The following is a 24,056-nucleotide window of genomic DNA, read 5'->3' on the forward strand; positions in this document are numbered from 1 at the left end:
TCTCCTTGGTCTTTAGCATCTTGAGTACTATTGTCAGTAACGAGTGAGTGAAGATACCAAATTACTACATTTAAAAAGCTCAAATACTGGCATGCAGAATTTGTATACAAGAAATCTAAATTTTATAAACATATTTTACCATCCAAATAGATGTTTGTTATATTTATATTGAGCTTATACTGGAATGTCAACATATTTTTTGTGTATTGCTAAACCCCAACAGGGATATTGCAACATCCAAACTGATAACTGATAGTACAGGGATCAGTTGTCATTTGGTTCCACATCTACTAACATTGTGCTTTCTCCTTCACAATGATTCAACAGGTCAACATTTAATTATTTAATCATGCGTTCTACTGAGTGACAGACTAGAAACCAAGTGAAATCCAACATTTTGGTTGACCAGTATATTTAATATTTTGATAGCTAAAAGCCAAACTGAATTAGGCTACCAGATATAAGGAGTAGCCCATTGTGATGATATAGTTACGTTAAGCAAAATCTACAAATAAGTCAGCTAAAATTAAAATGTAAGCTTGTATAAAGTTTGAATAAACGACAAGGCAGCTACACTTACTTCTGGAGTTCATCACCTTACACATCAAGCTTTGGTCAAACCTGTAGCTCACACTGTGCACTCAACCATGAGCTTGCAGCACTGAGCCATAACCCACAGGAGGAAACACGGCTGAGCTTCAGGCCCATTGTGTATGGTAGAGACGGACATGCTATGAGCTCAAAAACAAACTCCCACGTTTCTTTCCCACAACACACACACACACACACACACACATATAAGAGTACCCTAACAACACCAGTATAAAAAGACAGAAGAATTTATCTTCACAGCGTCACACACTAACAATGCTGAATGTCCCGTCAGGAAACAGTAAACTTTCTATTATTAAAAGACTCAATTATTCTGAATAATATGCACATCAACACACAAGAATATCTAAGACTATTGGTGGGACATCGTTGTGTTGCAGAGTTTGTAGCAGTCTGCACAACCCATGTTAGTGAAGTAATAATAACAACCAAATGTCACTCTCTCCTGTCAATCAGCTCTAAAGTTCTTACTTGTGACTGATGGGATCCAAGCAGAACTGGACAGATCCCACTTTAATCAAATGGATTTTAGACTGAGGGGGTGTTGTGACAGTGTGACCATGACGCTCCTCTCTGACTGACAGTTCACGTCTCGGACTGTCCTTCTCTCTGTGCCACGTTTGCCCTTGTATGTTTATGTGTACGTGTGCTATTTGTTAGGCTCCTGTCATGTGTCTGAATCTGAGTTTTTTTTAGGGGGCGGAGGATCTCTGGCTGATTGCACCTTCTCTTCGGCTGCATTTCATCAGTGATGATAACTTCCACCATTTAATATCATGTCACGGGCTGCTGGTCTGAGCCTTGTGGCTGACCCTGATAAGAGCTCCAAGCATGCTGGTTTCAGTCACCTCAATCATCCTGCATTGCCTTCAGTCTGTTTCCATAATAGTGTGTCTATCCTTCATTCGTTCACTCTGAGCTTCAACTCTGTCACAGTGACCCTGTTTCAGTGGATCCGAGGTGTGTTTACGCTGGCTGGTCTCCACAGATAATAATTGCAAGACATAGTGGAGCATAGCTCTAACTTATTTTGTCTGATTGTGTGCAGATTTGTGCCCATGTGTGCACAGACTGACTCTATGCCTTATCTCTCTGACAATTTCGCAGAGCCTGGAGCATCATAGTGTGACTCTGACAATACATAGAAGGTTTGCCCAAAGCTAGTGCAGAAAAAGGTTGCTTTTGAAATGTGAGACGTTATAAATATGAGTCAATAAAAAGGGGCACACAGAAAGTTATGAGCAAAAGTCCAAAAGCCAGGGCATGTGTTCCTTCAAGGTTGTATCATTGTTCTTTGCAAATCTAATTTAAACTTATGCAATGGCAGCATGTGTGTAAAAAACAGAACCTTTAACGCAATAGAAACATTTCTTAAACAGGACAATGCAAATGATCTTTCTGCACACATTCTTGCTCAAGGTGAAGTGTTGCTGCAAAGTCAAAGACTCCATGAATTTAGCTAGTCTTCCTTAGACTCCCATTTACCAACTGGCTCAATGATCAGTATCTGAGTGCATTGTATTGTAACTCAAGTTGAACTGGAATATATTAATTTAAATCTGTTTACATGATTGGACTGATTGGATGACGCATTTCTGGATGTGAATTTACATGAATAAGGTAAACTGAATTGCAGGAGGGTGGCTACCGCAATTTAAGGGGAAATGCACCACTGCCTTAACATGTCCTTTAAAGAGTAAATGTCTTCAGAGAACTCATCAATCTTACACAACCTAAAATTTCCTTGCAGAAAGACAAATGATATCACAATTATGTTGGTAATGTGCAATGGCGCTTCCACAACAAATAAAATGTATACTACAACCATGGTTCCAGGCGATTATATAACAAAAATGTTTATTCGAACATTTTGTCAAAAATATTCAGTTTTGCAAATTAACTTAGTTTTGTGCAATGTGTTTCCAAATGCAATGAGTAATTGTGTTAAGCAATCTTTCTTTGGAACCGTAACAACTATCAGCCTTTGTAAGTGAACTTATCGAGAACTGCACAATACATCATAATTGCATCAATTTGTGCATGAAAATGTACTGCAAAGAACTGCAATATCTGTTGGTTGGATTGCAGTTGTCCTTCATGCACACCTTGCACGCCATTAAGTTATTTGGCATGTTAGAATGGAGTCCCAGAACAGTATATGCAGATCATGGTGCCTAAAATAGTGAAGGTCACGGGGATTGCTGGAAGCAAGATTATTACACAAAAAATATTCAAATATTTTGCAACCCAAAAGCATTTTGTGAAGCGAGAGGTTTTATTTGAATATTTTTGACCAGCCTCTTTGTCGCTGTTGAATCTAAGATTATTGAACATTGACATAAACTGGGGTGAGTAGATTTTGGTTCACTGGCTACTTATTCGAAGGTTCACCACTGTTCCATAGTTTCTCTATTTGTGCAAAGCAGCTCTTAGTACTGTTCTTATAACAACCAAAACCTTAAAATGGCTTTTTAAATCTTTCTAAATTGATGTGGTTCAGTAACTTGATTATTATATCAGGGCATTGTATTTTGCTTTTTGAGAACTTTTAGTCCACTTCATGTTGTCAGGCAGGTTCTATTTACGTTATTCCTTGATTCTATAGTTCTGGCAGTAATAAGCACCAGCTGTGGCAGGTGAAACCAAACTCATCTTACATCATTATTTGGGACTAGCGCATGGCTTAACTTGGAAACAGCTACAGCAATCCACAATGAGTTGATTGTTTGTTTGTTTTTTCATATACCGATCATGGAATTATCATTTCCAAACTGCTTTTTGTATTTACACGTTAGCTTTGTTTGATATTAAACTGTGTAGCGTAAAACTTCTTCTGCTTTTCCTTTCAGGGGTCGCCACGGCAAACCATTTGTCCTATCCTCTGCATCTAAACTCCCACCAACTAACTTCATGAGCTCTTTCACTGCATCCATAAATCTCCTCGGAAATGTTATAACACAACTAGGTGTGGGGTCAAGGGGAACTAAAATGGGAAAAATCTGTAAATCGGTGAAAATTTCAGTCACAGTTTTTACACAATAATATTTTGTACAATAATATTTGCTAAATGGTTTGATAACTAAATGAAAGTGGGTAGGATTAAAAAAAACTATTTGAAAAATGTATTTTTCCATAAATTCTACATTCTCTGCATTGTTACAACTAAATAAAGTTTTGCAGATTGCTGTTCTCAGGGATTACATCTAACAACATTCAATATACAATGTGCAAATAATTTTTTTTCATATTATTTTTCATTAAAAGAGTTTTTACAGTATGATAACAAAACGCTTCTGCTGTCTTATTGGCATAGTACCTTTTGCAGTAACTACTGATACAAGCAGTAGACTGAAGATCGTTAACTGACTCCTGCTCTCATGTACCCATTTGGAATTAAAATAGCTGCCCACCTTTTTCTATACGGCGTTGTCAAACACCTTAACGCATCACAAGTTAAACATTTTGATGCAATGTGTGAACATACTACACTGTTCGAAAAGCACAAATACAAAAGCATTTCTCAGCGCACATTACAGACTCTAAAGTGTCCCAGGAACTTTTCACATGCATGAAAAGTGCGAGAGCTTGGCTCACAGCGTCCGAGCCGTGAACCAAAAAGAGTGCGGTCAGTTAACTTTTAACGAGAAACTTACCAGCTCTCTTCCTCCCCTTTCCGCAGCTGCTCCTCCTGCCTCACAGCCTGCTGTTGCTGCACAAACTTTAGCTTAAAGTCATGTAAACAGCGCGCAGCGTCGAGAGGGTTTTATGTCTACACACTACTTCCAAGTTACTTTAACTTCTGAAAAGGTTATTCTAAACTTCTTTTTCTTCTTTGTCAGTTTCTTCTTCTCCTTCTTCTTTCCCCTGCCTTTCCTTTTTCCTCCCCCCTCAGCAGCGCTCCCCCCCTCAACAGTCACGACAGAAGCCACTTCCGCGAACAAATGGCAACGTCATCTGGCCGCGGTTCCTGTGTGTGTGTGTGTGGGTGTGTGTGTGTGTGTGTGTGTGTGTGTGTGTGTGTGTGTGTGTGTGTGTGTGCGTGTGGGTGTGCGCGTGTGTGTGTGTGTGTGTGTGTGTTTGGCTGCTTCGTTGCACCTGGTCCTGGACCAGTCTGCAGGTTGCGTAAAATAGAAATAGAGGCCAAAAGTTGTTTTGCTTGAACAGTTGGATGATTTCTGTTCCCTATTGGAAGTTTTTCCTTCCATTTTCGTTCAGTTTCATGAACTAAAACAAGTTTAAAGTTTAATATAGCAGCACAATGCATCTGCTAAGGAAACCCTTTACAGTTCCTTTAAAAATTAGCATTGGCGGTTTTAGTATAAATGCTTGTTCTCAGGCAGGGATTACGTCTAACACCATTCATTGTCTATACAATCAAAGTATAGACAATGACATTATTGTCTAAACCCACTTATTGTCTATACCCACTTTTCCTGGCACTCATTTAGCAAGATGCAGGGTGCACCATGGACAGGTCACCAGTTCATCACAGTGCATTATAGACATGCATAGGACAATTTGGAGAGACCAGTTAACCTAACGGTCACATTTTTGGAATTTCAAACTAACTCTTATCTATACTTTCATTATTAAATTACACATCCAGATTGAAATAAATAAATTTAAATACATAAAATAAAGCATTTTATTTATTTATCTTAAATAAATAAAAGAAATTATTTTGCTTATGCATTTCACTTGTTTTCAATGTGTTTTTATATCAATTGTTTTATATAAAAATATGTTTTATTCATATGATAATGATGCCTGTTTAGCTACTGACAAAAAAAACCCACCATATATCGAGACTAGTAAATTTCCCTTAACTGTTCTAATATTCATTAATGCCCCAGTATAACCAGTACATGATTTATGTAACAAATAATGTACTTATGGTTTTATGAAGTTATTTTGGAACTTCTTGCTCTTTAAAAATATTTTTATATGATAAAATTTATGTACAACCATCGTGTACTAATGATTTTAATTTTATTATTTATAAAATTACGGTTTACGGCAGCAAGTCCAAATATTAAGACTTCAGGGCGAGAAAGGTTTGATAAGATTGTTCAGTCCTGACTTTTTTGCCACTGGGGGCGCACGTGGTGAAGAACTAATTTAGAACTCAGAGAAGAAGCGGGTGCAGCATTTAGCATCTGTAGCATTTTATAGCATTCTCTCGTATCCGTTATGACGGAGGAAGTAGGCGCTCGACGTGCCTGGATACCGGTAATTTAGATGTTTATTGAGTTTAATAGAATTCTATATATAGGATGTATTAGTTGAAGCAAAACAACGGTTTCTGCATACATGAAATTGCTAACTGCTAAAGCACACCTCCATAATAATGATAGCTTGTCAAGTGACGCTTTCCTGATTGTGATAGGTCGTTTTCACTTGAACGACATGTCGTCACAACTGTAAGGATACGTACGGAAGAAGGGCATATCATGTTCAGGGGTAAGTTCCCTAGATTTTAAATGTTAATTTCAGAGTTTAACGGTTAAATCCTAACAAAACTGCAGCGAGCGTGTCTCTGGAATTAACTAATGGATGTAAGTAGAATACATTGTTAAAAGGCAGTTAAATACATGTGTTAAAACAGCATGTTAGCGTACTTATTGCTTGCTGTTTGTGCTACTTACAGGAGGCGAATTAATCATCTAACAGCGATGCTTATCTCAGGTATCTCAGATTTGTGATTAAACAACGAAACGGTTGATTTTTAAGACTGTGGTAGTTTGTAGCTAAACTAAACTCTATGCGTTAGTTCAAGTTCACGCTTGATTTCAAAGATACCTTAGATTGCAGAACAAGTTTGTTAATTGTTGGTCTAAATCATGAAATTATTGTTGGTCAAGTCATTACGAAAATAACTGAAGTATATGCAATAAAGATGCAGGCTAATATCCATGCTGTATCAGTTTCTTTACAACAGTTTTACATGAAAAAGTAAAAATAACTCACAATGTTTTACAAGATTCAGGAAATTTGCTTTGAGACAGACAGAAGATAAATATTTGATTAAGTGAAAATCTAGTCTTGACTGTAGATCTGTGATGCTTTGCAGCATTTCTTCTGTGCAGCTGAAATGCATCCCTTAATCACAACATTTCTTCCTATTTTCTTTCTCGTTTTTCTCTCTCTCTGCTATTCTCTATTAAAATCTTTCCACCAAGATACTCCTTAGTAGGTGACAATTTATGAAGAACAAGAGGGCCTGAGCTTCATTGGAATAATTTTAGGTGCTCCATGCGGATCCATGTTGATGTAAGCATCATTTTCTTACATCAATGGGGTCATCGTGTGATTATTATAATGTATTGATATTTATGGACAGAGGGGTAAAGTGTACATTGAGATGACATACAGTGCCTTGCAAAAGTATTCATAATCTCTTGAACCGTTTTACATTTTAACTCCCATCATAAATTTCTTACGGCTTTCTTGCTACTCTTCCGTGAAGGACAAATTTGTGGAATGCATACCAGTGGACGATTAATCACAGCTGAGCTGTAGACTTCTGCAGCTCCTCCAGAGTTACCACAGGCCTCTTTATGATAAATTGAGCAGCACTCTGTTATATTTTTTTAAAACTTGGGATATTGTTTTATAATCTATTTCTGTTTCTCAACTGTTTTGTCACTCACCTTTCCTTTCTGCTGATTGGTCTTCATGATGCTATTTGTTCTGCAACAAATTTCTGAGTCCTTCACAGAACTGCTGGAAATTAATACACTGGTAGACTCTGTTTACTAAGAAGGTGACTTCTAAAAGTAGTTTTCTGCATGAGATTTCATTGCGATGCATCAGAGTAAAGGGGACTCTCTCACTTTGTCGGGAATTTAATAGTATCAAAAATGCAAAATTCATGTATGAGTTTCCCTCAACTTGTATTACTGTTCCATCCCATAAAATCCCGGTAAAACAAATGTAGGTTTTGTGACAAAATTTTGAGATGTTGAAGAGGTATGAATATTTTTGGATGGCACTGTACATCGTATTTTTTTCCTCATTAGTTTTAGTTGACCTGACAAGTTTTGTAGCTTTATTTAATGCCGATATTCCCAGACCTCCTTTTGTATTTTTGCTCTGTCCTTCTCAGCTTTTCACTACCTGGTCTGAACAGAGCAGTGGTGCGTGTGAGGAGACTGGCAGCACAGCTCAGCAAAGCAACCATGTCCACTAACAGCCAGGGTGCCAGTTCGTCCTCTGCAGTCAGCGCTGACGCTCCTACAGCCGCCATTCTCATCATAGGAGATGAGATACTCAAGGTAATTTTTTATTTTTTATTTTTTGTTGGGTTTACATAATTGAGAGTAACATTTTTGACATGTTTTGGATGTTTTCCCTGAATAAATCTATAGGCTTTGATGTATTTGATATTCTAAACAGAAACTCTGTCATCCGCTGCACTGTTGGCTTGTCAAAACTCTGAGAAAACCTTGTAAAACTTGTTTGATGAGCCAGTGATGCTTTGTCTTAAAACGACAAGCCTGCCACAACTTGAAACAATTCTGATATAAACATGAAGTCTTTGATTCAGTCAATGTCAGGGCTGACCCTCCAGACAGTCCTACTCTGGGTCCTTGAATTTCATCAGATGGGACTTCCTTTTTCCTTTTTTCCTTTTTGAAAAGTCCTTGAATTTGTTGTCGGAGTTGGGTTGGAAACTAACTTATGCATCTCTTTCAGGGTCACACAGTGGACACCAACAGCACCTTCCTAACTCGAGCTCTCAGAAGACTCGGAGTGTCAGTGCAGCGTATAACGGTCATACCGGATATACATGAGGTCATAGCTAAGGAGGTTGTCGTCCTCTCCTCTCAGTACACCCACCTTATAACATCGGGAGGTGTGGGCCCCACTCATGATGATATCACCTTTGAAAGCATTGCCGCAGCATTCCAGGAGGAGGTGTATCCCCATCCTGATCTCACCCAGCTGGTTGAAGAATTCTTCGGAGTGACGGACACAGACAGCCCGGCCATGAAGCTAGCTATGGTGCCTCGGTCAGCTAAACTTAACTATGGGATCGACCCTCAGACTGGAAAACGGCAGCGCTACCCAGTGGTAAGTGAGCTCAGGATAAAAAAAATAACACCATAAAAATCAAATGAAGAAAACACACCTGTAAATGATTAGCATCAGTAGAATATTCCTTAGTCTTCTCCTGAAGGATTTTACAAAATTGGAGCATGTAGAGAGAGAGATCATTGTCTTTCCCTCTTTGCTCAGCGTTTATAGACTATTTAGAGTCCTGGTGACTTGCTCCTGCTCTCTTTTCTTAATCTTCTCTCAGAGATATTGGGTCTTGTAGGTCCAGGGTTGAGATCACCAGATATGTCTTGTGAACAATTTCTGTGGTGATCATATCTTTTGAAAACATTTTCCTGCTGAATGAGCTAGTGATGAGTGCGTCATGGTCTGCACTCTAACAATGTTCCTTGGATTGTTGAAAGAGTAGCACACAGCACTCCACATCCTCCACTGTACTTTACAGTGGGTCTTTGGGTATCTTTCCCCACAATCATCCTCTGTTTTACACTACATCCTCCTGGAGTATGTTAGCCAAGTGATTTGTGCTATCAAACATAAAGCTACACCAAAATTGTCTGCATTAGTTAGGCGCATCTTTATGATTCCATGAAACACGATTCAGACAGACTGGACACCAAAACGACATTGTTTTTTGATCATAAATGGAATGAAGCCATTGATTTAAAAACCATTTAGGTTACATATAGAAATAAAGCCTTAGTATAATATAAATGTGTCCATAACCCATTTTCTAAAATATATAGCTTAAGTACAAACTTTAAATGCTTCATAAATAGATGACACTAAGATGTAGGTTGGTTAAAAAAATGTTCTTAAAGAAAGTGAGTGAATTTTTAGAAAACTTAAAGTCTTGAATTTGAAATTATAAACTCTGTATCTAACCTGTGTGCAGTCAGAGATTTTTTGCATAATCCTGTTTCCCAGGAGACAGCCTGCCAGCTCTGTCAGCACTAAAATATATTTTAAGGAAATATCTTTAACAGAAGAAAGGAAGACAACAGGTTGTTGCTGGAGAGGCAGAAGTTGTTTTGCATTATAACTCTCCGGAAATTGCTTTTAAAATTGGACTGAGAATAATCATAATTATAAATATGTATATTTGGTTTTAAATGTACCTTTTGACTCTAAATTAGTTGCAGCCATTGTTGCACGTATCTTTCCTTATAACGTTTTGCTCGTCTTCTTACAGGTCAGTGTGCGTAATGTGTACGTGTTTCCAGGGACCCCGTCCTTCATGGAGTTGGCCTTCACAGGGCTGGAGCACCTCTTTGCTAGTCCAGGAACAACATTTCACTCTCGCGAGGTAACATCACCCTACAGCTGTTAATTACAAAAAAAAAAAAAAAAAAAAAAAAGAACCCTGGTGTTTTACTGCGACTGAACTGACTAAACGTGCCCATTTCAGGTGTTTGTAGATGTAGAAGAAACAGAGATTGCGCCCGTGCTCACCGAACTGCAGGCCAGTTGGGGCCGAAGGGTGGCTCTTGGTTCTTACCCCGAATGGTTGAGTAATTATTGCAAAGTCAGACTGGTCCTGGATTCAGACAGCCAGGAGCAGGTGGACAAAGCCCGAGCTCAACTGGTTGATCAGCTGCCCCAAGGAAGTGTTGTGTCCTTAATCAAAGACCCAGTGACTATTGCCCCTGCAGAGGTCTACAGACTGGCCAACAGTGGTGAGGCCTGCAAAGCTAAAGTCCAGAGAAGGACAATAGCTTTAGCACTTTAAATGTTTAACACCTGTATCATTATTTTACTTTTTTGCATTTATGTCTATTATTAGTATATATGATTAATACGTAGCCCTGCGACAGACTGGCGGCCTGTCCTGTCTCTGCCTCTCGCCCAAAACATTCACTGGATATAGACACCAGCACCTCCCGACCCCCCGAGGGACAAGGGTGTACAGAAAATGGATGGATGGATTCATGCTTATTATCAGTGTTTAAATGTGCAGATGTGCACAGGTGAAAAACACCTTAAAATACATTCAAAGTTTATAGTACTAACAAAATCTCATTGAAAGATTAGGGGGGGAAATAATTTAATGTTAAGTACATTTACTTTCCAAATGGTAATTTTTAGTTCTGGCCCAGACCTACCTGGAGAATTTAAAAGTTAATAGAAATTATGATAAGTAAACACCTATGAACACAAATACTTCCATTACTTTCATTTTATATGAATTTTTAGCCTTACCAAAAAGTGTGCCACAATTATTTGAAATGATCTGCGATTACTTTTTTTTTTTCTTTATTGAATAGGTTTGATTTTTCAGATTTATTTTTACCAGAGGCAACATATTTGTGCACATCTGCATAGCAACAGGCTAGATGTTCAGAGACCAGTAAATGAAGAAAAAATATTAAGAATGTAATGGTGCATTATTACAAAAATTATATTTTCTTAGACCAAATGATAAAATAAGTTAAACAACTTGTGCCTATTTACTTTTGATTATGAACCATAATCTCACCGTGGAGTTCTTTCCTCAGGCACAGCATTGGGCGAGAAAGTGAAGTGTGCGCTGAAAACAATAGAGACGGCACTGGATCGGTTTTCAACTGAGCAGGTCTGCGTTGGTTTCAATGGAGGCAAAGACTGCACGGCTCTGCTCCATCTATACTACTCTACACTGAAACGGTAACTGTAAAGGAAAGGAGAAAAAGGAGGAGGGTTTTTTTAAAATACACATCACCTGAGAGAGGAGAGACAGAGGGGAGAATTAAAATGAACAACATAATAGCACCACTGATCTAAAAAGACTCGGATAAGCTTTGAGACGGAATCTTTTTTACGGGGTTATTTTTTCTTTACATTCTTGACTGTATTTGACAGATTGTCTTATCTAATCTTTCGTTGTCGTCCTGATGTTTATCTTTAATGTCCGATTTCTCTCTTCCTTCCACTCTCAGGCGGTATCCAGACGGGAAAGACAAGGTTAAAGCTCTGTACATCCGTAACGTTTCCCCATTCCCAGAGATGGAGCGATTCCTCCAAGACACAACAAAAAAGTGAGTCGGCAGATTAGTCTATTCTCTCTGGGACAATTTCAATTTTTACCCTTCTGCAGATTTTAAAGTGCTTTGCTGCAGAACTCATGTCCGCTGAACTTTTTCACGTGTTGTGACGTTAAAATGGCAACCTTTATTTTATTTTTTTTGGATTTGTTTTTCATATTCATCCCCTTTTACTCTAATACACATAAACAAAATACAGTCTCCTCATTAGTAACCCGAGTCCATCAGAGTGCAGTTTAATTTAAGTATGAACACAAAAGAGTGGTGGCTGGGCTGAAAATTCACCTTAATACCTAACAGCAACACCAAACTTGCAGCCAGAACCTAAAAGCTTTAAAGCCCATATTGGAGTCCTTCCACTTCATAATGCTCTACTAAAAATCCCTAATAAAACACATTAAAGATTTTGGTAGTAATGTGAAGGCACAGTGTATTTGGACAAGCAGTGCTTCTGGCCCAAATATTCACGTCAGTCTTTTAACAGATATGACCTAGAGTTGATCTCGGTGGAGGGAAGTATCCGGCAGGCTCTTCACGAGCTGCGTGACAAAAGGCCGGAGCTGAAAGCCGTCTTGATGGGAACCAGGAGAAGTGACCCCTCTTCCCACACCCTCACACCGATGTGCCCCACTGATCCTGGCTGGCCGGCATACATGAGAGTCAACCCACTACTGGTGAGCCATGTTCATGTCAATTCCAGCTGTTTAATTTCTATTTATGTACATTTGTATTTTTATTTGCTTTTTTTTTTTTACAGTCTGTTACACAAAAGTGTCCTTGTGTTTTAGAAAAGTAACATTTTTATTTTCCATGTGCTAAAGAAAGAAATAAAGAAAGAATTCTCTTCCCTCAAGGAGCTTAGTTTTATTACTTCAGTCATTAAAAAGGCACTTAGTGGTGAACCATTATTTAGCATCCAAGTTTTCAGTTTTGTTCCAACTCATGCAGAGTAGTTGTAGCTTTTCTTCTGTGTTTACAGGAATAACCTAAATATTTAAAGACAAATTAAATGGTTTAATAGAAACTATTATGTTTCTTTATACAAATATGTTCCAATATTGTTTAAATGTTCAGACCCACACTATTAATGCAGGAATGTTTCTTGTTAAGGTTTGCAATTCCCAGTGCTCATTATCACAGGTCCTACGTTTGGAATGCATGAAATCAAATTAATCAAACTTAGTACAAAAATGACCATTTTATATAATACAGCACCCTCGGCCGTTTGATTAATAAGTAATCACATTTGTGAAGATTTAGAGAACAAACTCCAGGATGCAGTGTTCTATGAGCTGCCTTGTTCCCGAGAAACAAGGCAGACAATATTCCTACATGGAATGTTACTATAAATGAAATATATGAAACCAGATTTTCCAGGTCTGGTTAAGTGTGGAACAAGAAAATAAGAGTATGAAAAATTTTTCCATTGCCAAAATGAGTTTCCTTGTCCCAAAGTATTACTGAAATAATTTTAACTAATTTAGAAGATGGTTTCCCATAGACTAAAGCAGCATGATCAAGTTGGATGTTTAATCAAATGTCTCCTTCACGCTACAGGAGTGGACATATCATGACATCTGGTCATTCTTGAGGACGTTACACGTGCCCTACTGTATCCTGTATGATAAAGGGTAGAGATATCTTATTTCTTCTTGGTTTTTCAGGTTTGACCAACATTTTCAAATAATTTTTTTTTCCTTCCCCCTTAACTTTTTTTGTCCACCTGCAGGTATACATCACTTGGCAGTATGGACAACTCCTACCGAAACAAGGCCCTCCAGGTGGTGAACGAGAGGGGGGTGACGCGCTACAAGCCAGCCTACCTCCTCGAGAATGAAGAAGAGGAACGAAACTCCCGTGCCTGAAATCGTCCCTGGTCTTAGTTGTTTTATTCAGATGTCTGATTAACATTCACAATATTCTCATAAACAGCATTTTGGATTTTATGACGATTAGAAAACTCCACACAATGTTTATGTGACTGAACAGAAAGTGTGTAATACAGTAATCTGTTTTCGAAGCTGCTGAATAAAACATCAGTTCATGTGTCTTTTTGGCCTTGGTGATATTTCACACAGATCTGCAGGATATCCAGAGCACCCCAGCAGGGTGTTTTATTCATTGATCCATTTGTCTTGTTTCTAAATCAAATAATCTGCTCCGACAGACAGCTGTTATCGGAGTGAATTTGTGAATAATGTGAAAAGGTGAGGAAAATCAGGTTTTAAGACGCTGTGTGTGCAGCAGCATGGACACAGAGCTGAAGGTCACCCAGCAGGCTCATAATAATCTGTGTTTTATATCCAGAGACGGGCCAGCTGCTGCGTGTTTAACCGAGCGTCCCTCCGGGATGCTCCCGCTCCCTCCTCACATGTTGTAGTTCTTCAGGCGCACCTCACGGGCGCGTTGTTCTCACGTTTTCCAATTTAGCCAGCCGTGATTACAATAAATTACCTTCTCTGTTTCCAGACATGATTGAATCCAGGCTCATCGATCCACTCTCTCTCTCTCTGCTCCGCCTGGAGATTAGTCAACGCGGCGCAGCGACGATCGATACCGGCCGATCTAATAAAGCGGGTCGCTTACGAGGCCACCGCGGGGCTGCACACACTGTTACACCGGCAATTACCACTTTTAGGTCGGTCCTACTCTCTCTTTCCCCCTATAGCCCTCCCGACTTTCTGTCCTGGCTTCACGGACCTGCTTGATTTATTAATAATAACAGTAATATAAGAGGCAATAAACGGGGGCTTCATAATCACAGCACAAATGTCATGGGGTGGCTTGTGGTGGTGCGACAAACACGCCGGGACATTGCCTGAAATGATTCTTCTGGCTGAAAAATGATGTAGTGTTAGACTTCCAGTGTGTTTGTTAAAACCAAACTTGGTTACAGTGTAGAAATTAACAATGTGAGAACATTTACTGGAATTAAATTGGTTGTGCCTCTACCAGCTGGCACATCAAGTTACTGTTTTTACCCATTCTTCTTAAAATAGCTCAAGTTCATTCAGGTAGGATGGAAAACCTCTGTGAGTGTCAATGGTTCTTGATTGGATTTTGGTCTCTACTTTGACTAGGTCATTTCAATTGAACACATAAATGCCTTGGTCTAAATCACAATTCAGCAACCTTTACAACTGAAAGCTATTTTTTGTGCCCAGTTTAGCTTTTTAAAACATTCCAGGTAAGAAACCACTAAATGTATTCATAAAGTGTGCTAAATTCTATTTGATGAAGTGTACAATATAAAAGATATTAAACATTTTCTATTCAAAAGAATGTTTTTTTTTAATAAACATTTTGTTTAGAATCTATATAAATAAATACTACTGACATTGTGAAAATGCTATGCAAACATAGAAAAATAGTTTATTACCTCTACATTAAGAAAAAACCTGGACTCATTTATAGATTAATATATTTCTATTTGTATGCTTATTTTTTATATTTTATGTTTAGTCATATTTAAATTACTTAAAATTTCACATGTGCCACTTCCACCTTGGAGACTAATAAAGTCTATTTTATGTTATTCTAAGAAAAAATCTTACCCCCAGCCTGATGCTGCTATCATTCTATGCAGGGATGAAACAGGACGATAAACTGGACAAGGCCACATACTATCATTCTGTCAACATATTTTCTTACCTGAGCTGTGGATCTGTGCACCTCCTCTGGCATTACGAATGACATTTGCAATTTGTACTTAACCCCTTCCATTTTCACTGGACTTAATAGTTCTCTGTGAGATGTTCAGAGTTTGGTATCTGGTTGTATCACCTAACCCTGCTTGAAATCTCTCCACAGCTTTAACTCTGACCTCTGACCTCGACTGTGTCCCTTAGGGTGCATTCACACCAGCCCAGGATTAGAGTCTTGAATCAGAGACTCAAGACTGTTTGTCAGATTCATTTGAGAGGTGAGAATGCAAATTTCAATTTCAAAACAGACAAAAAAGTGAACTCTGGTCCGCCTAATAACCTAGGACTCGATCCGGTTGAATTGAACTCTTGCATGGTTGAAAACATGTCTGAATGCAACCTGATTAGAGACGGTTCCAAAAGCAGGAAATGGACTACAGCGCAGGGCATTCTGGGTCAATGCAAACATAATAAACGAGCGTTTCCACCATTACCTTTGGTATGATGCTGCTAGAAGCTATTTTTGGCACTTGACCCAAGACCAGTCCGCAACATGTTGTGGAGTCCTACCGAAGCCTCCCCCGGCTCCACAGAGCAGAATCAGAACTCTGAAAGAAGTGGTGAGTGGGCGACTACGTAATAATGTTTGCTCCATTTTTGTTCACATTTACAGAACAAGTACTTGTGCTTTAGGTCTTCTTCAGAGGGTTTTGTGTTGATTCCTTCAGTAGTTTTTGGTGCAGCGCCACCACAGGCGATGAGGGGAACAGGTTTTTTATTCTATTGTGAATGCGAACTACAGTACTGAAAATGTGACGAAAGTTGCAATCTTGGTCCCCAATTGAACAGAGTCTACCGGACTATAAACTGTGAAAATACTCTTGGTCTCCATGATGTTGACTTCTTTTCTGTATGTTCTAGATCATGATTTCTACATAAAAGACTATGTCAGCTATTTTACAGTATGGAAACATATGGAAGACTTCTTTTCATTGAAAAGATTAATTTAAACATATTACCATTAGCTTGTATTCTTTAATTAGTCTCTCTAGTTTTAGGACCATGTTTTCATCTGGGTCTGCTCACTTCTTCCTCTTTAATAATTCCCCTTTTCCATTACTGCGCCTTTCTGACCTCTTTTGTGAGCTTGTTGCTGCTGTATGAACCCTTAAAACCGTGGACTCTGCGGTGTGGCCCAGCTCCATTTAAATAAAGAGGTGATTTCTGCTTCATTACTGCTTCCTGGCACGTAATTGGCTGATTTAGCAGATGGCATAAAATTTCCACAGAAACACATTTCTGGAATATGAGAGCATACCTTGTGGGTTCTGATACCTGAATGGATTGCTCTACATGTGAAGGTGAAGTGATGTTTGATAATTGTGGAAACTGAAAATGTATTTGGCCATTACTATCAGAAAACTGTGCTTATTCTTTTACTTAAAATCAAATGCAGTTTGGATGACTGAGTACCAGAATAACGTACAAGCAGAACAGCATATTTGTTTAGTTTTTGTCAGAATTGATTAATCTTAAATACGCTCTTTCTCTGTTGTGCTTGTACGACCTTCCACTCTGCAGCCTCTCTTCTCTTCCTCGCAGCAGTTGACTGCGGTCATTTCCTGTCCGTCACCAGTTTGTTATCAGACATCCTCCTTCATTAGAGAAAATCAAAATTCACCTGAGAACAAATCAATGGAGTAGGACACAAACAAGCAAGTAGGGAGCGTGCTTAAGCGATAATGAGAACTGGTTCGACCAATTTGCATGTAATGACATTGTGCAGCAGAGTAATGCAGAGATGTTTTGTAGGGTAAGTATCAGAGAGGACCAGCGCTACGTTATCAAATCGGAAAGTCCATAAAAAGCATAAATTTGAATGTAATCATGCGCAAAAATGTTTTGAATAATTAAAAAAATATATTCAAAAGAACATTAAATTAAATTAAATTTCATGATGTGTAGAAGATGAGATTGGCACAACTTATTTAAAGCATTTCAGGTCTAATCTTAAGTACAGCAAACTAATGATGGGAGAATTTGAGTTTTTAAGCAAAATCTCATGTTAAACTCATGGAATTTGAAATAAACAGCTTCCCTGCACAAATCAGTAAAGAAAGGCTATTAATGCCCTTAATTAAGGTGCATGAAGGTGCTTAGTGCATGAAGGTCCTGCACTAAGCACCTTCATGCAGGACCTTGGATATAAATTACAAAATTAATTTTGATAACATGAGACTTCACCCAAAATTAAGTCATTGCAAAAAACTATTTTTCATGACAATAAGCTGCAGATTATATCTTATGTTATTGTTTTGGAAGTAGGTTAAAAAGTTCAAATTTGAACAGAGCACATTTTTCCACATCTCTGCATCTCTACATTAGTGATTCTCAACTCTGTTCCTTCATATTTAGATGTGTCTTTACTCCAGCACACCTGATTCAAATGACTGCATTACCTCCTTATGAAGTGGTACAGAAACCGAACAATCCCCCATTCATTTAGGTCAGGTGGTTGTTTCTTGTCTACTATTTTTATTTTTAATTTTTATTTTTTTTTACTCTTTCTGTAGATCTAGAGGCCGTCATCTTGGGTGTTAACTTATGTTTTCTTTATGCTTCTTTACATCTCCTTCTTCCCCTCTTACGCCATGATGCTCTGCTTGTGAAAGTAAATCACCTAGGCCTCACCTTGACACTCGGACAGCAGTGCTGAGTACCACACTGTTGGACAGGACGCTTAAAAAAAAAGAAAAAAAAAAGTCAGGCGGGTCCCAGAAGGAAAACACCAAAAACAAGCAGGACAGTGGGCCTTAAGGATCAGGGTTGCAAATATCTTCTTTGCATGACTTCTAATGATATTATTTTAGCTAGTCTTTCACAAAGGTCATATAGAATATGCAACTATTAGTTCTCCCACCTATGCTTTGGATCTCTGCAGCTCCTCCAAAGGGTCTCCATGGAAGTCTTTTTTTAAAAGAAAAAGTATAGATACAACAAAAACAAAACAAAAAACACGATTCTATGTTTTTGTACTTATAAAGACTCAAAACAGTTTAATATCCCCTTTTTATATATGTATAAAAAAGAAGAGCAAATAAATATTTCCTAAAATTCTGATGGTCTTCTAGGAAAATCTGGAAGACATTGGAATAAAACTATAATTTTTTGATCTAATTGGTTCTCCAAAGATGGGTTTAGGTTGGCAAAAGCAGCCACTTAAGGTGCTGTGAGGACAAAGAGCTAATCTTGCTGCAGTCTCTGTACACCTCAGCCTTTCTCTCTATATTCCTCCCAGGTGGGACTGACTTTTATAAAAGACTCCGCAGAGCTAACAGCTCCTGTGATATGGACACAGCATGACTTAAAATTGCACTTGGCGTGACTTTGTGCCAAAAACATGTGACGAGCTTTGATATCAGAGCGAACTATCCATCAGATGCCGGTGACTGTGAAGCTTTTCTCTGAAGGAATGTGTCCTTAATCCAATTCCTCGGGAGCTTCTGCGGTGTAAAACGAGACTTGAAGCACCATGAGACAGCAATTCAGGCGATGTCCCAGGAGTGATGCTTAACACCGAGGATGAAAAGACGCCGCGTTGTCAGAAAGCATCAGGAGGAAAGGGAGACCTTTGAGTCTATGCAAATTAGCAACCCATCTGCATGTAAAGCCAACAGACCAGAACACGGGAAATAGGATGTTCACTATCAAAGTTTTGCACATTAAAAGTGGATAAAAGTGAGAGAGGGAGAGAGAAAGAAAAGGGGAAGGATTGGGAGGATGGGATGTAAGGAACAGAGGCAGCTTTGCTTTCTGCAATGTGAAGTGTGACTGACTTGGCTCATTTGTGCCAGGTTTTGGTGCGTTCAAATAAAAGCCTCGGCTCATAATCCTGATTTTGTCACAGCTCTCGGGCCAGTACACAAATGCAGGACCCCCTGCTCATATCCACACACACACACACGCACACACACACACATGCTCACACGGGATGCATTCAGAAATGCCTTTCATTCTGCAGACGAGCTCCGGTGCAAAGGGCCAGGGTCTATGAAGCTTCAGCCAGCGTGCTGCAAACCTGATGAGAAAAATATCTGCTCTGCTCAAGTCAGCTGGAGCACATTTGCACTCAACAAGCATAACTTAAACATGGGGTGAAGTGTCAGAAGGATGAAAGATGCCTTACATCACAAAGTCTTACCACTGTCTGCTGAATCTTGATTATTATTTTTTTTAGATTAATACTGGATTTTTAACACTGTGTAAAACCTTCCATTCATTTATACACCAATTTAGAACACCATTAAAATTATTCCATGTCTGGAAAGAAAATAATACTTCTATTTGTTTACCTGGAGATGATAGGCCTATCTTGTTCTTCTATTACTAGAAAAATGACTGTGACCAGGCAGCTCGCTGCACATATTGAGAAAATAATGGATGTGAACAAGAAAATACTTGATTATCTTTGAAACAACGTCAAGATATCAATCCGAAAAACTCAAACAGAAGCAATTATACAACTTATAATTTCAGTACATTTAGTGTGTAAAATTAGACCCCACGTTAAGAAATAATTGTAAAAATCGCATTAACTGAATGGAACTGAAACATTTCAGTCATTTCTGCTTTAATTTTCTAAGCTGATTTTTCTCTAGAAACATTTTCCAAGTACTGTGAAAAAGTTTTTGCCCCCTTGCAGATGTAGTTGCTAACAACGGCAGTCAAGTGTTTGCAATAACTACCTATGAGCCTTTTGTAGTGCCGTAGAAACATTTTATACAACTTTTCTTTCCAGAATTGTTTTAATTCGGAGACATTTGAGAACTTTTGAGCATAAATAGCTCCTATAAAGTCATGCTGGAGCATCACAACCTCATGTAAGTGCAGAGTATGACAGATATATAATTTAAAAAATCTACTCCAGCTTTCTACAAGTTTATTAAAATTTGAAATTTTGAAAATCTGATTTTTAAACAAAACATTAATTTGTAAACACCTATCTCTCCATTCATTTGCACAGCAGAACATAAATACTAAAGATATTGCAACTTGACATTCTGTGAAGTCTAGGCAGCAGCAGTTTGTGCATTTATGGCGCCCTGGGCATGTCCCTCTTTCTCCTGCCACCAAGCCATTCAAAATACAGGAAGCAAAATGAGATTCTGGGGCAAAATCAAAATGCAGTGCAGCTTTACGCAATGCTTGTAACCTATAGCCTCTTAATTTTGAGCATCAAGCAGGGGGGCTCCAATTCTCCCTTGGCCATCATAAAAATAACAGAAAACAGATGAGGTACATTTTTTTTTAATCTGTTGCTTTTGCACCGCTCCTTTCTAATGCTGCCCTGGAGAACTTCCCTTTTGATCCATAACGAAAACCTCCACAGCTCATAGGCGAGATGAAAGTAGCCTAAACACAGAGAGAAAAGTGAGATAATTGTTACAATAACAATCAGGGCTCCCTGGTAATTGTGTGCTTTTCTTAAGATGAGTGTCAGTCTGATCTTACAAATGAGGACAGGGGTCAAACCCAGTGTGATTAAGGTCAAGGTCCCTTTATTATACTTCAACAACAATTTTCTGTCTCACTGGGCATGATGTAATCCGTTTAATGGATATAAGTGTCAGATTCCTCTGTGAATAGACTGCACAAATCTAAATTTAATGCTTTCCTGCTGACATTTTGAATCTTTGATTACAAAAGCGAAATAATTGGTTTCAATAGAGTTTTTTTTAAATTAGCGGGTGCCTTCAGCATAACAATTTAATAATCACATCCCTGCCGCTTTGTTCTGTGTTTTTAAGCATCTGTAAACTGATATAACAAGTTGAAGTTGTAAAAGTTGCCATACCGCTTGAACTTTATTCACATTTTGTCCCATTAGAACAAAATTTTACAGGAACTAAAGGGTCCAAATATTTTTTGTGTATGTTTCTTTTGTTCTTTTTTTTACATTTTCACAGACTCAGTATAGACCTGACTAGGTACACATATGTGTTTTCGGTCTAAATTATTCCATTGCACCTTTGGCTGTTCAGCTTCAGCCTCTCTTCAATCTCTCTTTCAGAATTGTCCAGTGTTCAGCATCATCCATTCTCTGTCCGTGCTGAGAGAAACATATCTCCAAAACATGATACTACCACCACCGTCTTTCACAGTCACAATGCTGTGCTCAGGATGGTAGGCTTCCATCACACATAGTGTCCAGTAACATTTTGAACCAGAGAGGATATGCTCAAAAATTCTGATTTTATGACTGCTGCCATTTCAGCTGTATGTACTCGGGTATGAGAAAACAACTCCCAAAAACCTCTCTGTTATTCATAGTTGTGTTTTTACACCCCTGTCTAGGCATTTCACTTCAGATTTGGAGTCTTTTTACGAGAGCTAAGCAGTGGTTAGCACATTTTAAAAAAGTATGGCTTCAAATCCAACAATATATTCATGTCTTCTAAATATTTTCATGGTTTCTTCTGCATAGATTTACCCAAAAGGTTTAGAGTTTTACTCTGACCTCCACATTCCTCCTTTAAACATTTTCTCATGAAGACACGTCAGGCAGTGGGAAAGGTTAGTCAGAAGCACCGTGATATCTATTTTTAGTAGCCCTTCCTTCACTTTGTAGACATGAATTAGTTTAATTTTCACATCCCCTGTCATTTTCTCAACCGTCTTTTTCCAACCTGCCTCACAAGCTTTAATGAGTTACTTAGGGATACCTATAGGCTGCATGAGAGTTTGAAGTCTGGCAGGTTTGAAGATGCCAAAAGATTTTAACATGAACAGACTCACTGGAGCACAAAATAGGGTTCCAACTCTGACATAGAAATAGCAAAAGTTTATTATAAAAGAGGTAATCTAATAGAACAAAAAAATCCAAAAGAGATGGAATATGATAAATATGGTGTGTGACAAGCGATCTATAAATGAAAAGCAGATAGTTGCAGCTGAAATAAACTCAAGTTAGTTGGTCAAAATTAGCCAAAGTCTAACATCAATGGATGACACAAATGTCCACCCAGGAAGAAGGTAGTGATAGAAAAGTCTTCAGCTCAAAATTGAGTTCATGATGCAAAAATGAATTTGTAGATTTGCTCAGAGAAATTGCGAATGTCAGGAGAAAAGGGGTTATAAAGCAGAAGGTTAGAAATCTAAAAGATTAGCACCCTCTTTAGCTAAATGTGCTAAAAATGAGTCCAGTCTGACTGTAACTCACCACAAAGGTAAATGACTGCTTGTGAAAAAAAATTCAAATTTTGTTGATGTTGAGGCAGAAGTAATTTGTGCTCCAATTCAAAGTGCTGTTGTTGTTCTGATGCAGATAAAGTTAATAAGGCCTGTGGTGTTTACGTAAAACATATTGACAATGAATGGAAGCAGCTGAAAGTCTAATTTTTCTAAGTCTAATTTTTAAAATTACAGGGGCTTCATTCCTGACATGAATTCATTTTCAAGTTTGCAGCAATCTTTGATCAGTATTTTTCACATGAACAAAATGAAACAAAATAAACAAAGGGGAAAAAAAAACGTATTTGTAGCGTAGTGATGTTGTCAGACATTTATGTAACTATGTATAAGAAGTAGCATGGTGTAATTAATAGTCAGCTCTGATGGTCATAATGAGACTTCCCAAATAAGAAGCTAATAGAATAAAAATGGAGAATATTTGAAAAACATCATAGCTGAACTTTTTTTTGTTTTGCCTCAGAATTTGCATTGTCACGCTTTTGCTCTCTTCTGCATGATATTACAAAGTACTGAGACCATACACTCAGAAATTGCACAAGATGTGACATTTCTGTGATTTCGGAGATTTGTAATCTCTGAACCTATAGCATTAAAACTTTGCAGGATAGTTATAAGGAATTTACAGCTAAGTCTAAACATCTCAATGCTCCGTGCAGACTCTTTGAGTAATAAATCTCTTCCTCCGGACAGTTTCTACATTTTCAACCTTACGAAATAAGCTCTACGTCCTGAGAGATGAACTACAGAGCAGTAACACCAAGAATGGGACATTTCCAACTGTAATCCGTCTCCACTTCCTGATGCAAAATGTGATTTCGGTTGGAAACCTGCAGATGAAAGCAGGGATGACGACTGAAGACGCTCACGGACTGGTGAACTGGAGAGACTGGGTGAGCTTAAGTTTTAACATCTTCTCTAACTGGTTCCACCCATAAGTAATTTTTCTGACCACATCATGCTGAAACCTTTGAAAAGACTACAGCATTTGTTAAAAAATGGGGGAATAGTAACTTTAGGGAGTTTTCTAAAATTAGAACATCAGTCTGACACAAGCATAAGGTTCAACAGTTAGACTTCCTGCATGACTGTAAAGTTATATAATTTATTTGCTCAAAAACACTTTAATCTTTTGTTTAATCCTAGATGTGCTACAGTTTTTTGTGACAAATATACTGGTACATACTACCCACAGCCACAGACAAGTTGCTGAACTTTGTTAGTTTCAAAAAGCTGGAAATTGTTGGATGCCATTTCCTAAGCAGATGGGAAAATATTTAACCTCAAAAGATTTTGCAGTAGGTCATCCATACTGGACTTTTCCACTGCTCTCAGATTTGCTGCATGCATCTGCATAAACGTTTATGGATAGTGGGTTGACCTATTTGAGACTTTGCCGATCAGTGATCCATTACGATTAATGTTTCATGTAATACATGGTTTGCAAAACCTCATAAACTGCCAGTGAAGCTGT

At 38.3% G+C, this 24,056-nt stretch overlaps 2 protein-coding genes and 1 long non-coding RNA gene across 9 annotated transcripts in view; 2 read left to right on the forward strand and 1 right to left on the reverse strand.

Moving 5' to 3' along the window:
- Window positions 1–4,517, reverse strand: part of shc1 (SHC (Src homology 2 domain containing) transforming protein 1) — a 28,743-nt gene extending 24,226 nt beyond the window's left edge. For both annotated transcript variants that reach the window (XM_044116752.1, XM_044116751.1), the window contains exon 1: window positions 4,266–4,517. The gene's annotated coding sequence lies outside the window, so the exon portion shown is untranslated. The remainder of the gene's footprint in view (window positions 1–4,265) is intronic.
- Window positions 4,518–5,697: 1,180 nt separating this feature from the next.
- On the forward strand, window positions 5,698–13,740 carry flad1 (flavin adenine dinucleotide synthetase 1). 6 transcript variants are annotated; one of them, XM_044116756.1, is made up of 13 exons: window positions 5,698–5,841; window positions 5,999–6,072; window positions 6,260–6,297; window positions 6,792–6,882; window positions 7,718–7,886; window positions 8,308–8,685; window positions 9,863–9,976; window positions 10,079–10,346; window positions 11,166–11,313; window positions 11,586–11,684; window positions 12,175–12,364; window positions 13,248–13,321; window positions 13,420–13,740. In XM_044116756.1, exons 4-13 carry the CDS (start codon window positions 6,875–6,877, stop codon window positions 13,553–13,555), a joined length of 1,584 nt encoding a protein of 527 aa, XP_043972691.1. In that variant the 5' UTR covers window positions 5,698–5,841; window positions 5,999–6,072; window positions 6,260–6,297; window positions 6,792–6,874; the 3' UTR covers window positions 13,556–13,740. The 6 variants fall into 6 exon arrangements, with proteins under 6 accessions (XP_043972691.1, XP_043972689.1, XP_043972693.1 ...); XM_044116754.1 differs by having other exon boundaries at window positions 5,712–5,841; window positions 5,999–6,167; XM_044116758.1 differs by having other exon boundaries at window positions 5,712–5,841; window positions 7,742–7,886.
- Window positions 13,741–15,831: 2,091 nt separating this feature from the next.
- LOC122830939 lies at window positions 15,832–23,469 on the forward strand. The gene is made up of 3 exons (XR_006370620.1): window positions 15,832–15,954; window positions 21,405–21,517; window positions 23,276–23,469. It is a non-coding gene; the product is annotated as an uncharacterized LOC122830939 (long non-coding RNA).
- The last annotated feature ends 587 nt before the right edge of the window (window positions 23,470–24,056 follow it).

The sequence above is a fragment of the Gambusia affinis genome, linkage group LG05 (assembly GCF_019740435.1).
Source record: "Gambusia affinis linkage group LG05, SWU_Gaff_1.0, whole genome shotgun sequence".
NCBI classification, from domain to species: domain Eukaryota; kingdom Metazoa; phylum Chordata; class Actinopteri; order Cyprinodontiformes; family Poeciliidae; genus Gambusia; species Gambusia affinis.